The sequence below is a fragment of the Scyliorhinus torazame genome, chromosome 1 (genome assembly GCF_047496885.1).
Source record: "Scyliorhinus torazame isolate Kashiwa2021f chromosome 1, sScyTor2.1, whole genome shotgun sequence".
Classification (NCBI taxonomy): domain Eukaryota; kingdom Metazoa; phylum Chordata; class Chondrichthyes; order Carcharhiniformes; family Scyliorhinidae; genus Scyliorhinus; species Scyliorhinus torazame.
In genome coordinates, this window is record NC_092707.1 from 87954234 (window position 1) to 87970727 (window position 16494).

The window sequence follows — 16494 nt, forward strand, 5'->3', positions numbered from 1 at the left end:
AGCCTGAATGGGCTGAGTGGAAAAAGCAGAGTCCCGCCGGCGCCGTCCACACCTGGTCGCTACCGGCGGGAACTCTGCACGAAGGGTCGGGGGCAGCCTGTGGGCGGGGGGGGTCTCCGTCCCCGGGGGGGGGGGCCTCTGATGGGGTCAGGCCCGCGACCGGGGCCCACCGATTGGCGGGCCGGCCAATCTCCCCCCCAACCCCCGGGCCTACTTTGTTGCGCGTCCGGCCCCAGAACCCCCGCGCCATGCTGCGTCGGGACCGGCGCGTTCCGTAAAGCCACCGCCCATGCGTGGGTTGGCGCCGCCCTCAGTGCGCGCCAGGAAGTGAGGCTGGAGCGGCATGAACCGCTCCAGCGCCGTGCTGGTCCCCTGTGGGGGACAAAATCGCTAGTGTCCACCCCGTTTTGCGCCGTGGTGAAACGCGACGGCGCGGACACTCTGTCCCACGATCGGAGAATCGCGCCCCCTGTGTCTGCGTGGGTTTCCTCCGGGTGCTCCGGTTTCCTCCCCCAAATCCCCAAAGACGTCCTGTTAGGTGAATTGAACATTCTGAATTCTCCCTGTGTACTCAAATAGGCGCCGGAATGTGGCGACTAGGGGCTTTTCACAGTAACTTCATTGCAGTGTTAATGTAAGCCTACTTGTGACAATAAAGATTATTATTATTAATAAACTCATAGCTGGAATGGGTCGGTTGTCTTATGAGACAAGGTTGGATAGGTCAGGCTTGTAGACACTAGGGCGCACCGGGTTGGAGAGTCGGCTCCGGCATGCTGCTCCGAAGTCGAGACGGAATTCTCCGGTGACCGGAGAATCGGCGGCAGTCGCCTGCGCGCTCGCGGTCGATGCGGCGCCGGTCCGGGCCGTTTTTAACGGCCTCCATGGCGATTCTCCGCCGAGTTCTGCCGGGTACCAACCTGGTACCACCCGCCGTGAGCTTGGACCTGTGGCCGTGGTGGCCGTCCTGGTGGGGGGCGGGGGGATCAGACTCCGGGGGGCGCCTGCACGATGGCCAGGTCCATCACGGAGGCCTCCGATCTGCGGGCGCGCGCCATCTTGAGGGGGCCTACCTCCTTCCGCGTGGGCCCGCTGTGTCGCTACGCCTTGTTGCGTGGCACGGAAACAGCTACCACGGGCATTTGCCGGTGCGGAAAGGCCACCACACGCATGCGCGGACCCGCACTGGAAGTGCAGGTCCATATATCGCCTCCAGAGCAGCGCACAGCACTTCAACGCCGTGCTGGCCCCCTGAATTGCTGGGCCAAGAGGCCTGTTGACGCCGGCGTGAAACACTCCGGTGTTTACGTCGGCGTCAACACTTGGCCGGGATTTTGGAAAATCCTGGCCTAGAATTTAGAAGAATAAGAGGCCACTTGATTGAAACATATAAGATCTTGAGAGGCCTTGTTGGGTAGATGTGAAAGGGATGTTTCCTCTTGTGAGATAATGTAGACCTAGGGGGTCACTGTTTAAAAATATGAGCCATTTAAACCAGGGATGAGGAGAATTGTTTCTCTCAGAGGGCAGTGAGTCTTTGGAACTCTCGTCCTCAAAAGGCATGGAAGCAGAGTCTAAGTATTTTTACTACAGAGCTCAAGAATCTTTTGGTTAACAAGGAGTGAAAGCTTTTCTGGGGTAGTTGGGAATGTGAGGTTGAGGTTACAATAAGATCAGCCATGATCTTATTGAATGACTGAGCAAAACCGGCTCCTAATTCATATGTGTTTTCAAATTCATTCATGGGACGTGGGTGTTTATTGCCCATATCTAATGCCCTTGACAAGATGGTGGTGAGCTGCCTTCTTGCACTGTTGTAGGTACAACCACAGACCTGTCCAACGGCCTGTGACATTATGAGAAATGTACAGAACTGTAAGGGTTAATGTTAATCACTAGAGGGAGCTAGATGCAGAACTATACAAAGCATCAATGCTAAGCCTTCTGGGAGAGTGCTAGGAGAAAGACTGTAGGAAAGCTAGTGTGAGTGAGAGCAGATCATAGTTACTGTATTAGTGTAGAGATTATTGGTAGATGAGTGTAGATTGTATATTTATTGTCCATTGTATATTATATATAAGTAAGAGGTCGAATTCAATTAAGTAGTGTAAATAAATCTTTGTTTAATACAAAAGCTAATTGTAGTCTTTGTGAACACTACACCAACCATCTTAGGATCTGAACCACAAAGAACACCACACCAAATTCTTTTATGGGATGTGGGCATCCCTGGCAAGTCAACATTTGTTGCCCATCCCTAAATCTCTGTGAACTGAACTGAGTGGCTTGCCCGGCTATTTCAGAGAGGCAGTTAAGAGTCAACCGCATTGCCAGGGGTCTGGAGTCACATGTAGGCCAGACCAGGTAAGGAAAGCAGGGCAGATTTCCTTCCCTAAAGGTCACTAGTGAACCAGACAGGGTTTTACGACAATCGCTAGTTTGTTAGTCACCATTACTGTGACTAGCTTTCAATTCCAGATTCTTTTAAATTAAATTAATTTAAGGGGCAGCACGGTGGCGCAGTGGTTAGCACGGCGGCGAGGCCCCAGGTTCAATCCCGGCCCTGGGTCACTGTCCACGTGGCGTTTGCACATTCTCCCCGTGTTTGCATGGGTTTCGTCCCCACAACCCAAAGATGTGTCGGGTAGGTGGATTGGCCAAGCTAAATTGCCCCTTAATTGGAAAAAATTAATTGGGTACTCTAAATTTATCTTTTATAAAAAGTGTAATTAATTTAAATTCCACCAGCTGCCTTGGTGGGATTTGAACCCCTGTCCCCAGAGCATTAGCCTGTGCCCCTGGATTATTAATCCTCAGTGATACACTGGGGCCCGTGGTCTGCTACACAGGGAACCCAGTGTAACTTGGGTCTGTCGTGGCCTCAAAATTTCCAATCAGCAAATATGGTCACCCCCTCCCACTCCCCCAGTCCCCAACCGCCCCGACTATAAACACAGCTACCCACTTTAAGAAGAAAAATTAAAGGCAGCTATTTAACTGATTGCTTTTACAAAGGACCTGGTTTATTTTATTTATCTTGGAGCATGAAGACCGAAAGGTTAGGGAGATGTAAGCAACCTTGGCTCTGGCACAAGTGGCATCAAACCTAAGCACTAGATGGCAGCAATGAACTAATGAAGTCTCACCTATAATTTGACATGTGGACCCTGTTAATGGGATTATAGCAGAGTCCCAGTGTAGTCTGATTTAAATGAGTCATTTACCTATCGCTGGTGAGTCAAACCATGGAAACCATCTCATTGGTTTCTGGAACAACCATTGGTGTTTGATGGGTTTGGAACTGTCCTTTCTACTTACACAGCATAGGGCTGAGAGACACTCCGAAGCCCCAGTGCCCAGAGTAACATAGGGGATATATGCTTCTGCGATTCCAGCTTGATTAAATACATAGGTGGCATAGAAGTAAATCTGAAACACAGAAAACAATCTTACTTAAATCACCAGTGTAAGGCAACATCATGGAACAGCACAGACACAGACTGGCAACCGACTGGCAAATGGTTTTCACCAATTTAATACGTTTTAAAAATTAATTTAGAGTACCCAATTTTTTCTTTTTCCAATTAAAGGGCAATTTAGCGTGGCCAATCCACCTAACCAGCACATCTTTGGGTTGGGGGGTGAAACCCACGGGGAGAATGTGCAAACTCCACACAGACAGTGACCCAGTACCGGGATTCGAACCCGGGTCCTCAGTGCCGTGAGGCAGCAGTGCTAACCACTGTGCCACATGCCACCCCTACCAAATTGACACTTATTCAATTTTCTGGTCATGTTTTATTCTGGCACCCGATGCGCTTGTCGGCTGCGAGTTAGTTATTCTAGTGCTGATCTTAATGCATCATTTAGTTAGTCCCACAACAGCCCCAGTATTTACACTGCTTAGGTATCCATCATTCCACAGAAAATGGCTGCCCAGGGTTTGGATATGCATTTAAATAACTCCAAATGAGCATTTTAAAAAAAAATAAAGGTATTTTCAGTGTAGTAACAACAACAAAATAAACAATATACATGAAACCATAAACATAGTGCAAAAGCCATTTACCTCTCGTACAGGTCCCTCCCTTATTGACCCCCTACTCTAATCTAAACTACTCCCCCCTATTGATGATTAATTTCCATGTCCGATAGCCAGGTTTCTGACTTCCGGGGCTTTGAGTCCCTCCAAGATAATAGTATCCGTCTCCGGGCTACCAGGAAAGCAAAGGCCTCTTTCTCCTCCTGTATTCCCGGGACTTCTGACACCCTGAAAATCGCCACCTCTGGACTCAGCACCACCCTTGTCTTTAACACCTTCGACATGACGTCCGCAAACCCCTGCCAAAATCCCCTAAGCTTCGGACATGTCCGACATGTGGACATGGTTCGCCGGCCCTCCCACACATTTTGTGTACCTGTCCTCCACCCCAAAGAATCTGCTCATCCGGGCCACTGTCATGTGAGCCCGGTGAACAACATTAAATTGTATCAGGCTGAGCCTGGCACAAGTTGCGGACGCGTTGACTCTACTCAACGCGTCTGCCCATAGACCATCCTCTATCTCACCTCCCAGCTCCTCCTCCCACTTGCGCGTCAGCTCCTCGGTCTGCGTCTCCTCTGACCCCATAAGTTCCTTATAAATGTCCGAGATGCTCCCTTCTCCTACCCGCCCTCTGGAAACTACCCTGTCCTGAATCCCCCTTAGCGGTAGGAGCGGGAAGGTTGACACCTGTTTACGAAGGAAGTCCAGCACCTGCAGATACCTGAATTTGTTTCCCCTCACAAACCCAAACTTTTCCTCCAACTCCCTCATACTCAGAAAGCTCCCCTCTATAAACATATCCCCCATCCTCTCAATCCCCGCTCTCCGCCATAACCAGAACCCCACGTCCATACTCCCTGGGGCAAACCGGTGATTATCACAGATTGGGGCCCAGACCAATGCTCCCACTGCTCCCACATGCTGCCTCCACTGGCCCCAAACTCTCAGGGCTGCCACCACCACTGGACTGGTGGAGTATCCGGCGGGAGCGGCAGAGGCGCAGTTACCAACGCCCCCAAACTGGTGCCCTGACATGAAGCCACCTCCATGCGCACCCATGCCGACCCCTCCCCCACCACCCACTTCCTGATCATGGCTATATTTGCCGGCCTGTAATAATTGCTAAAATTTGGCAGCGCCAGCCCGCCCTCTCCCCGACCCTACTGAAGCATTGCCTTCCTTACTCGTGGGGTCTTGCCCGCCCAGACAAAGCTCATGAACATTCTCTTGACCTGCTTAAAAGGACCGCAGAATAAAAATGGGGAGACACTGAAATACTAATAGGAATCTCGGGAGGACCGTCATCTTTATCGTTTTCACCCTCCCAGCCAGAGACAACGGAAGCGCATCCCATCTCCGAAAATCGTGCTTCATTTGGTCCACCAGACGGACCAGATTCAGTTTATGCACCTGGTCACATTCCCGCGCCACTTGGATACCTAGGTACCTAAAGCTTCCCTTTACTAACCTAAACGGCAGCTCTCCCAGTCCAAATGAGCATTTTAAGACAGTTTTTGAACCTTTATTTCTCCCCTCATTTCTACTTATTTGGTTAGGAATGTGTGCCAACTGCTTATTAGTCTGCAATGTTTGGCGGGTTTTAACTAAATGGGTATATGTCCCATAGCGAGCTCATTTAGCTGTATGTTTCCCGACTTTCGCATCTCTGAGTAGCACAACGCTATAAAATGGCACTCGGGTTAGATGGGGGCCTCAGCGGGGAACGTGCGGACGAGGCTACACATAGCCCCAATTTGTGCACTGAGGAGCTCCGCTCACCAGAACTCAGTGTAGCAGGAGATCGGGGCACCATTTTTAAATGGCATCTCGATCTCTGGAGCTTTGGAAACAACCCCCAACACTACCCCAAGCCCAAACGGACTATGGGAGGGTCACCGAGCCCCCCACAAGCCCCCCAACAACTGCACAGGACGCTTCTGGCCAGATCGCCATGGCGCAGAAAAATGCCAGCTTGGCAGTGCCAACCTAGTACTCTGGCAGTGCCCGTCAGCTGGCAGTGCCACCTGGGCACCATGGCAGTGCCAGCGCCTGGGTGGCACCAGCAGTGACAGGTGCATGCATGGGGGCCTCTGACCCCCTGGGAGACCCCCATCCCACGAATGCCATTCCATTGGTCCTTGTTTGCAGAGATCAGGGGCTGAATTCTCCGTCGGTGGGATCCTCCGTTTCACCGGCAGCACACTCACGCCTGCAGATTTCCTGACGGTGTGGGACGAGAATCCCACCCCGAGTATCGACCGGTGCTCACCCAAAGTCTCCAAGACGAAGGAAATTGATTCCACGTCTCGGGTACCTCAGGAATCTGCACATTAAAGTGAGGTTAGCTGTCTCGCCTTAATACGCAGATTTGCTAAAATGTGATCCCACCCATGTGCGCTGTGGAGAGCTGATATTCGGATGCCCCGTGGCCGTAAAACTGCGCCCGGTAAGACAATGGGAAATTCCCCTTGACTTACACTTGTTCTTATAAAGGCAGTGGTGGAGCAGTGAAGAGGTGCCAGGCAGACCAGGTAGACTACACCCAGCTTCCCCGCCATATGCATTTACAGGCAGTGTCTCACCTGCGACTGGACATACAGGTTCTGGCTCTGAGCCAGAAGAGGGAGTTGTGCAATCAACTGCAAATATCTCTCATCCGAGCATCTTGTTCTACCCGTGGCAGTATCGGTCAGCTACACCAGTCTGCAATGTGCCATTTGTGTACTGCCCGCTTTACACTGTTTTGAGTAAATGGAGAGGATGTTTCTCCTGGCCAGTGAGTCTAGAACCAATGGACACATCCTCAGCACGAGGGGCTAGCCATTTAAAACTGAAATGAGGAGGAATTTCTTCACTCAGAGGGTAGTAATCTTTGGCATTCTCCACCCCAGAGGGCTGTGGAAGCTCAGTCATTGAGTGTGCTCAAGACAGAAATGAATAGATTTCTGGATACTAATGAGATCCAGAGATATGGGGATAGTGGGGAAAGGATGTTGTCGACATCGTGCACCAGGCTCTCCACTGCGGTCGCCACCTTAACAGTGTTGACCTCTGTGCCACTCATTGCCTGCACCCGCAGCCTCTGGGACTCCTCCAATCGGCTATGGATCTGCCGGAGTGCCGCGGACATCTCCTTCTGAACATCCAGGTTTCTCCCTATCGTCTCCATCAGCCCCCGGTAACTCTGTTCCAGATGCTCAGCAGCAGGCTGGGACCCAGCTGGGTCCTGGGATCCAGCAGCCCTCCAACTACTGTCTCGCCTGGGGGTTCCTGCCTCCACCTGATGTACATCAGCAGCAGTGTGGTGATCACCAGATTGTGCCCCAGAAGCCTGACCACGAACATTTCCCACCGAGGTGTGTGTATCTGCGCTGGTGGAGGGTGGGGATGACAGCTGTGCCGCGACTATAATAGTTGCATCATCGGAGCTCTCCTCCCAGGTGTTTTCCTCGAAGCCAGGAGAGGGGGCCTCCCGGGATGGGCCGGCGCGTCGGCTGCTTGAACTGCGGGAGGATGGACGTGTGGCCAGTGGGAGGGATGGGTCAGTCAGTGAGTCAATCACTACTCACGTTTGACAGGTCCTCCGGGTGAAGCCTGGCGATCCCTTTCCTCTGCGGCATCTGCCAGCCTCCGCGTGGGTGACCACTCTGTCCTCGGCCACACCAGACACCTTTCGGGCCCTCTCCTTGAAGGTGAGGATTCTCAATTCAGGCACCCCACTGCCAGTCTGGGCCCTCTCCCGCCAATTATGGGAGAGCTTTTCCTGAGGAGACACAGAGACAGCATCGTTAGCCACAATTGTGGTTCACAGTTGTGGGGGTGGGTGTGAAGGGAGGGTTGGGGTGGAGGGAGGGTTGAAGGGGGAGAGGGAGGGGGATGGAGGGAGGGTTGGGGGTCACCTGGGGGGGCTGCTCCTTTGGGGAGGTTGGGGGGTGAGACGCTGCTGTCTACTCACTCGTGCTGCCCGGTGTAGGTTGTTGACCTTCTTCTGACACTGGAGGCCAGTCCTCCTGGTCACATTGCCCGAGCTGACTGCTGCCGCCACCTCGTCCCTTGTTGCTTACCCTCCGGGACCCTCAGAGGAATAGGACATATCTCCTGGTCTCCATAACGTCCAGGTCCCTCCCCAGGTGAGCATTCCTGAATCTTGGGGTTGGTCTTCTTGGCACCATTGCTATGAGCTGGATGGGATTGGCCGAGCAAGTGCAGCTTAAGTGCTGCTTTACCTTGTTAGCGTGGAGGCTGGCGAACGTGGTCCTAGCGAATCAGCTGGTGATCCGGCATTCGGGGCGAGAAGCCCGTGAGGCCTTGTTAAGTGGACCAATTAACGTTGAATAGTGTTGCCGGCCTCGCTGGGCCAAGCACCGGGAAACACGACAATTGAAAATTTTCCAGAGATTTGCACCCAACTGGTTATTTTCCTGGGAAATTAATATCGCACAACGTTGTTTGAAGTGAAATTTGTACTCTCTGGTTTGTTTAATAGTCACAGTGGGATCCCCTACAGGACGCACATAGACTAACATTGCATTAAATCATTGCTGGTCTTTATATTAATGGCATGCTCCAAATATATCGGACAATATTCGTAACCAAACGTCAACAATGGACATTTTACCATTCTCCTGGGACCTTTGTGTGATTAGGGGACTCATGAAAGGAGAAAATATATCGGGCTGGATTCTCCGGGCCTCCGCGCGATGGCTGAGAAAGGCCGTCAACACGGAGAATCGCTCGGGAGTCTCTCAAAACTGGCCGAGTTCCCGACAGCGTGGTTCTAACCACGGCGGGAACGTTGGGTGGCGGCTGCGGACTCAGTCCGTGGCCGCCCTGGTGGGGGGCGGGGGGATCGATCACCAAGGAGGGGCCTCATGGACAGCCAGGGGAGCGATCGGGTGTCGCGGTCGCGGGAGAGCCTACATTTTTGGTGCCGCTCCATGGGACAGGGCGGTCGCTGCAGGCCGCCGCCGTACGCATGCGCGGACTCCCGACCCGAAGTGTGGGGAGTCGTATCTGCAGACAGAGCTGCGAGGAGCACTCCGGGGCCCTGCAGGTCCGAGAATCGCTCAGGACTTTCTTAAGGAAAGTCCAGAGTGAAACGCCAGCGTGGGGATATAGTCCCATTATTGGAGAATCCAGTCCATCATGTATGATTGAGGGAGAAGGTTACATTATGGGGAAGTTGTAATATACATTGCTCCCTAATTTAAATTTGAGAATGCACCATGGAGACCTTAAATGTTTGTTGTTTGAAGATGTTCATTTTAACACACGTAAGGAAGAACAGTAAATTGCTCTGTGAAAATTGCCTGTCTCACTTACAGCATTGATCCCGCTGCATTGCTGAGCCGCGTTGAGTATGATGATGGTGACGAGCTGCCATCGAGTCGAGCGATCGGTGAGAAGTTGACACAGTTGCTTTGACTGTTGCAGTTGCGTTTCCGCACGTTCCCTCTCCAAACCCTCCAATTCACTCCAGTAAGTGTCAGCATTGTGGAACCTCCTGAGAGCTGGGAGAGAAATAGACGCCGTTTTCATTTTACAACCGGACCTCATTATAGATTATGTTGGAAGGGTGATCATCTAAAGCTGGCCCGTGTAACCAGTTGTCTAAAAGGACATTGATGGCATTTAATCACTGAGGATGATCTGATTGACCGATAGTCATGTGTCAGGCAGTGTTTTACTGCTATATGAAAGAAGGAACTTGCCTTGACACGGTGCTTTTCATGACTTCAGGGTCATGTCTTAAAGCATATTAAAGCCAATTAACATTTTTGAGATTAAGTAACTGTTATAACATAGGGAAACACAGCAAGATCTCCCAAACAGCCATGTGATGATGATCAGACCATTAGTTATATTGGTTGAAGGATAAATGTTGGCCCGCACACTGGCAGGTATGATGTGGTAGGCATCACAGAGACCAGGGGCGAAATTCTCCTACCCGCCCCGCCACATTTCTGCGCCGACCGGCCGGCGGGAGTCTCCGTAACACCGGCCGGTCAATGGGGTTTCCCATTGTGGGGCAGCCCCACACCGTCGGGAAACCCCCGGGCGCCGGCAGAACGGAGACTCCCGCCGGCGGAGAATGACGCCCATGGTTGCAGGGGGTTCAGGACTGGCATTTAAACATCCAGGGATTCACAACCTATCGAAAAGACAGAGAGGTGGGCAGAGGGGGCGGGGTTGCCTTGTTGATTAGGAATGAAATTAAATCAATAGCACTAAATGACATAGGGTCAGATGATGTGGAGTCTGTGTGGGTAGAGTTGAGGAACCACAAAGGCAAAAAAACCATAATGGGAGTTATGTACAGGCCTCCTAACAGTGGTCAGGACCGGGGGCACAAAATACACCACAAAATAGAAAGTGCATGTCAGAAAGGCAAGGTCACAGTGATCATGGGGGACTTCAATATGCAGGTGGACTGGGTAAAGAATGCTGCCAGTGGACCCAAGGAGAGGGAATTCATTGAATGTTTACAGGAGGGCTTTTTGGAACAGCTTGTGATGGAGCCCACGAGGGAACAGGCCATTCTGGACTTAGTGTTATGTAATGAGCCAGACTTGATTAAAGATCTTAAAGTAAGGGAGCACTTAGGAGGCAGTGATCATAATATGGTAGAATTCAATCTCCAATTTGAAAGAAAGAAGGTAGAATCAGATGTAAAGGTGTTACAGTTAAATAAAGGTAACTACAGGGGCATGAGGGAGGAACTGATGAAAATCGACTGGGAGCAGAGCCTAGTGGGAAAGACAGTAGAACAGCAATGGCAGGTGTTTCTGGGAGTAATTGAGGACACAGTGCAGAGGTTCATCCCAAAGAAAAGAAAGGTTATCAGAGGGGGGATTAGGCAGCCATGGCTGACAAAGGAAGTTAGGGAATGCATCAAAGCAAAAGAGAAAGCCTATAATGTGGCAAAGAGTAGTGGGAAGTCAGAAGATTGGGAAGGCTACAAAAACAAACAAAGAGAGAAATAAGGAAAGAGAGGATCAAATATGAAGGTAGGCTAGCCAGTAACATTAGGAATGATAGTAAAAGTTTCTTTAAATACATTAAAAACAAACGGGAGGCAAAAGTTGACATTGGGCCGCTCCAAAATGACGCTGGTAATTTTGTGATGGGAGACAAGGAAATAGCTGAGGAACTAAATAAGTACTTTGCGTCAGTCTTCACAGCAGAAGACATGAGTAATATCCCAACAATTCCGGAGAGTCAGGGGGTAGAGTTGAATATAGTAGCCATCACAAAGGAGAAAGTGCTAGAGAAACTAAGAGGTCTAAAAATTGATAAATCTCCGGGCCCAGATGGACTACATCCTAGAGTTCTAAAGGAGATAGCTGAAGAAATAGTGGAGGCGTTAGTTATGATCTTTCAAAAGTCACTGGAGTCCGGGAAAGTCCCAGAGGATTGGAAAATCGCTGTTGTAACCCCCCTGTTCAAGAAGGGAACAAGGAAAAAGATGGAAAATTATAGGCCAATTAGCCTAACCTCAGTTGTTGGCAAGATTCTAGAATCCATTGTTAAGAATGAGATTTCTAAGTTCTTGGAAGTGCAGGGTCGGATTAGGACAAGTCAGCATGGATTTAGTAAGGGGAGGTCGTGCCTGACAAACCTGTTAGAGTTCTTTGAAGAGATAACAAATAGGTTAGACCAAGGAGAGCCAATGGATGTTATCTATCTTGACTTCCAAAAGGCCTTTGATAAGGTGCCTCATGGGAGACTGCTGAGTAAAATAAGGGCCCATGGTATTCGAGGTAGGTTACTAACATGGATTGACGATTGGCTGTCAGGCAGAAGGCAGAGAGTTGGGATAAAAGGTTCTTTTTCGGAATGGCAACCGGTGACGAGTGGTGTCCCGCAGGGTTCAGTGTTGGGGCCACAGCTGTTCTCTTTATATATTAACGATCTAGATGACGGGACTGGGGCATTCTGGCTAAGTTTGCCGATGATACAAAGATAGGTGGAGGGGCAGGTAGTATGGAGGAAGTGGGGAGGCTGCAGAAAGATTTAGACAGTTTAGGAGAGTGGTCCAAGAAATGGCTGATGAAATTCAACGTGGGCAAGTGCGAGGTTTTGCACTTTGGAAAAAAGAATAGAGGCATGGACTATTTTCTAAATGGTGCCAAAATTCATAATGCTGAAGTGCAAAGGGACTTGGGAGTCCTAGTCCAGGATTCTCTAAAGGTAAACTTGCAGGTTGAGTCCGTAATTAAGAAAGCAAATGCAATGTTGTCATTCATCTCAAGAGGCTTGGAATATAAAAGCAGGGATGTACTTCTGAAGCTTTATAAAGCATTAGTTAGGCCCCATTTAGAATACTGTGAGCAATTTTGGGCCCCACACCTCAGGAAGGACATACTGGCACTGGAGCGGGTCCAGCGGAGATTCACACGGATGATCCCAGGAATGGTGGGCCTAACATACGATGAACGTCTGAGGATCCTGGGATTATATTCATTGGAGTTTAGGAGGTTGAGGGGAGATCTAATAGAAACTTACAAGATAATGAATGGCTTAGATAGGGTGGATGTAGGGAAGTTGTTTCCATTAGCAGGGGAGACTAGGACCCGGGGGCACAGCCTTAGAATAAAAGGGAGTCACTTTAGAACAGAGATGAGGAGAAATTTCTTCAGCCAGAGAGTGGTGGGTCTGTGGAATTCATTGCCACAGAGGGCGGTGGAGGCCGGGACGTTGAGTGTCTTTAAGACAGAAGTTGATAAATTCTTGATTTCTCGAGGAATTAAGGGCTATGGAGAGAGAGCGGGTAAATGGAGTTGAAATCAGCCATGATTGAATGGCGGAGTGGACTCGATGGGCCGAATGGCCTTACTTCCGCTCCTATGTCTTATGGTCTTATGGGAGAACGCCCCAGCTCCTCTTTGAAATAGTGTGTGGGAACTTGGGTCTCATACGTTTGATAGTCCAGCACTCCCTCTGTTCTGTGCTGAAATGTCAGCTGAGATTTTGCACTCAAGTCTCTAGGGTAGGACTTGAACCCCAACCTGCTGAGGCAGAAGGAAGAGGTGCTACCACTGAGCCAAGGCTGAAACCCAATGAACAATTGGCGGCATGGTGGCACAGTTGTTAGCACTGTTGCCTAACAACGCCACTGATCCGGGTTGGATTCTGGCCTTGGGTGCTGTCTGTGCGAAGTCTGCATGTTCGTCCCGTGCCTGCAAGGGTTTCCTCCAGGTGCTCCGGTTTTCTCCCACAGTCCAAAGATGTGCAGGATAGGTGGATTGGCCATGCTAAATTGCCCCTTAGTGTCCGAAAGGTTATGTGGGGTTAATAATAATCTTTTAATAATCTTTATTGTCACAAGTAGGCTTACATTAACACTGCAATTAAGTTACTGTGAAAAGCCCCTCGTTGCCACATTCCGGCACCTGTTCGGATACACGGAGGGAGAATTCTGAATACCCAAATTACCTCACAGCACGTCTTTCATGACATGTGGGAGGAAACCGGAGCACCCAGAGGAAACCCACGCAGACATGGAGAACGTGCAGACTCCGCACAGACAGTGTCCCAAGCCGGGAATCGAACCAGGGACCCTGGCGCTGTGAAGCAACAGTGCTAGCCACTGTGCTGCCGTGCCGCCCGGGTGCTGCCTGTGCGGTTATGAGGATAGGGCACGGGATTGGGCCCAGGTAGAATGCTCTTTCGGAGGGTTGGTGCAGACGTGATGGGTTGAATGGCCTCCTTTTGCACTGTAGGGATTCTATGAATTACAATTGAGCGTGCTAGTATTAAATTGCATTGCGAAGTTGGATTGCCTCAGACTGTATAAAGGTTAAGGGTGAATGGAGCTCCAATACGGTTGTTAGACTTTTGAGGGAGACTGAAGAAGGCTCGACAAAGTAGCGGTGATGGGTGGAGGGCAAGGTGCTGAATGAATTTGCATTGTGCAGACGGAGATTCAACTGTGTTGGGTGATGTAGGATTGTGTCAAGTGTTTAAGGACTATACTGAAGGAAATTAGACCGGATCCCATGGGAGCTATACAGTGTTGATTAGTATTGTACTGAAGATTCAACATCAACTTTCATAGGTATTGCATTATTAGTGCAGTAAAATGGGCCAAAGTTCTTCACAGGGTGTTGATTAGAGTGGCACTGTTCTGCGGGAGGTTAGACTGAATCCAATGGAAGTTGTAATATACTGAAGGAAGTTAGATTATGTCAAGGGGAGCGGAATTTTACCACATGAATTTGCTTTGTTTAAGAGTAGAATTAGACTGTGGTGTTAAAAAACTGGGCCATAGAATTCCTCAATCAAGAACCGTACTTACCCTGGAGGGCTTTGATTTCATCTTTTCTATCGATGAAGAGGTATCGAGGACTCTCAGGGAACCATGGTAACAGGAGAAGCTGGAGTATAGCGGGAATGCAGCTGGTGGAGAGCAGGATTGGCCAATATTCCTCTCCCCCAAGCAACTCCCTACAATGTTGAGAAAACAGCCAAAAAATTGCAGTTACGGTACAGGGGCATCATTCACAAGTGTAAACGTATTCAGTGCATTACAGACAAATTGCTTTATTCATTTCATATTTGAAGGTGTTTAAGTAGATGCGTCATGGGGACATAATAGAATCCATTAAAGTTCAGGGGCGAAATTCTCCCCAAACGGCGCGATGTCCGGCGGCTGGCGCCCAAAACGGCGCCAATCAGACGGGCATCGCGTCGCCCCAAAGGTGCGGAATGGTCTGCATCTTTGGGGGCCGAGCCCCAACATTGAGGGGCTAGGCCGGCGCCGGAGGGATTTCCGCCCCGCCAGCTGGCGGAAACGGCCTTTGTTGCCCCGCCAGCTGGCGCGGAAATGGCATGTCGGGGCGGCGCATGCGCGGGAGCGTCAGCGGCCACTGACAGTTTCCCGCGCATGCGCAGTGGGGAGAGTCTCTTCCGCCTCCACCATGGTGGAGACCGTTGCGGAGGCGGAAGGGAAAGAGTGCCCCCACGGCACAGGCCCGCCCGCGGATCGGTGGGCCCCGATCACGGGCCAGGCCACCGTGGGGGCACCCCCCGGGGTCAGACCGCCCCGCGCCCCCCCCAGGACCCCGGAGCCCGCCCACGCCGCCTTGTCCCGCCGGTAAATAGGTACTCTAATTTACGCCGGCGGGACAGGCAATTTATCGGCGGGACTTGGGCCCATTCGGGCCGGAGAATCCAGCGGGGGGGCCCGCCAACTGGCGCGGCCCGATTCCCGCCCCCACCGAATATCCGGTACCGGAGACTTCGGCAACCGGCGGGGGCGGGATTCACGGCGGCCAACGGCCATTCTCCAACCCGCTGGGGGGTCGGAGAATGACGCCCCTGGATTCTTACACTATCCGAAGGGGATAGAATCCCATAACGACCGCGTTTGGTTGGGTGTTACCCGGCGTTCAGAGCGCTGAGAAAGCCCACACTATCGAACGGGATTCTTCTCCCATTCGAGGCCTCAGCGGGGAACTCCCAGACGAGGCTGCACTTAGTCCTGTTTTCTACAATGAGGAGCTCCGCCCGCCAATACTCCTCAGTGCAGAAGGAGATCAAGACGGCAGATCTCTTGACCCCCTAACACGACCCACGAATGCCTCCCCAAAACCCCAACTCACCTGTAAGGTGGTGCTAATCCCCCTGCACTCGCACAGGCAGCCCCAGGCTGCATACCCGTCATGGGAAAATTGGCAGCTTGGCACTGGCACCCTGGCAGTGCTCTGCCAGCTGGCAGTGCCATCCAGGCATCTTGCAAGTGCCAGGTTGGCACCAGGTGGCACTTCCAGGCTGCCAGTGGTAGGGTGCCAGGCTGGCAGTGTCAAGGTCCCCATGTGGCACCAGCAGTGCCAGGGTGCCACCCTGCCCAGAGGGCAAGCACCTACGGGCCTCCAATCCCCTGGGTGACCTCCACGAGTGTCGTTCCATCTGGTCCCCATTTGTAGGGACCAAAACTGAACGGTGATCACCCAAATCTCCAAAGCAAAGGGGTTGGATCCTAACGCCTTGGTTAGATCGTGGGAGAGCATATTAGAGTAAGACTAACTGCCTCACTCTAATATGCAGATTTGCTAAAACGTGATCCGCCCACAATGGGTGGGATTCACATCGCGACGTCTTGTGAGATCGCGTTAGATCTCGTGAGGCATGGCTAGCCAGGTAGATCCCAGAAGAGGGATCTCCCGGCATCTATTGGCCGTACCATGCTGCCTTTCGGGCGTAATGTGGCTGGTAAATCACGCCCTATGGGCTGGATTCTCCCAAAATGAGACTATGTCCTCACGCCGGCGTAAAAACGGTGGAGTTTTACTCCAGAAATTCTTCCCAAAAAGTTGAACTAATTCATAGCCCTGCAGGGGGCTGGGAGGGAATCTCGCAGATTATGCTGTGGATATGGGTCCCCGCACCTCCGGTTTGGAGTCCGCGCATGCGGATGGCGGCGGCCTCCAGCGGCCGTGCCGTGCTCC

The 16494-nt window shown here is 51.3% G+C and overlaps 1 protein-coding gene across 1 annotated transcript in view; it reads right to left on the reverse strand.

The window, feature by feature from the left end:
- The window catches only part of LOC140414947 (solute carrier family 2, facilitated glucose transporter member 11-like), an 88449-nt gene that overhangs the window by 41727 nt on the left and 30228 nt on the right, over positions 1-16494 (reverse strand). Inside the window, exons 6-8 of the mRNA XM_072501023.1 lie at positions 14343-14491; positions 9368-9555; positions 3319-3429 (exon numbers count right to left, since the gene is read on the reverse strand). Of these exons, the coding sequence (XP_072357124.1) occupies positions 3319-3429; positions 9368-9555; positions 14343-14491 (448 nt within the window). The remainder of the gene's footprint in view (positions 1-3318; positions 3430-9367; positions 9556-14342; positions 14492-16494) is intronic.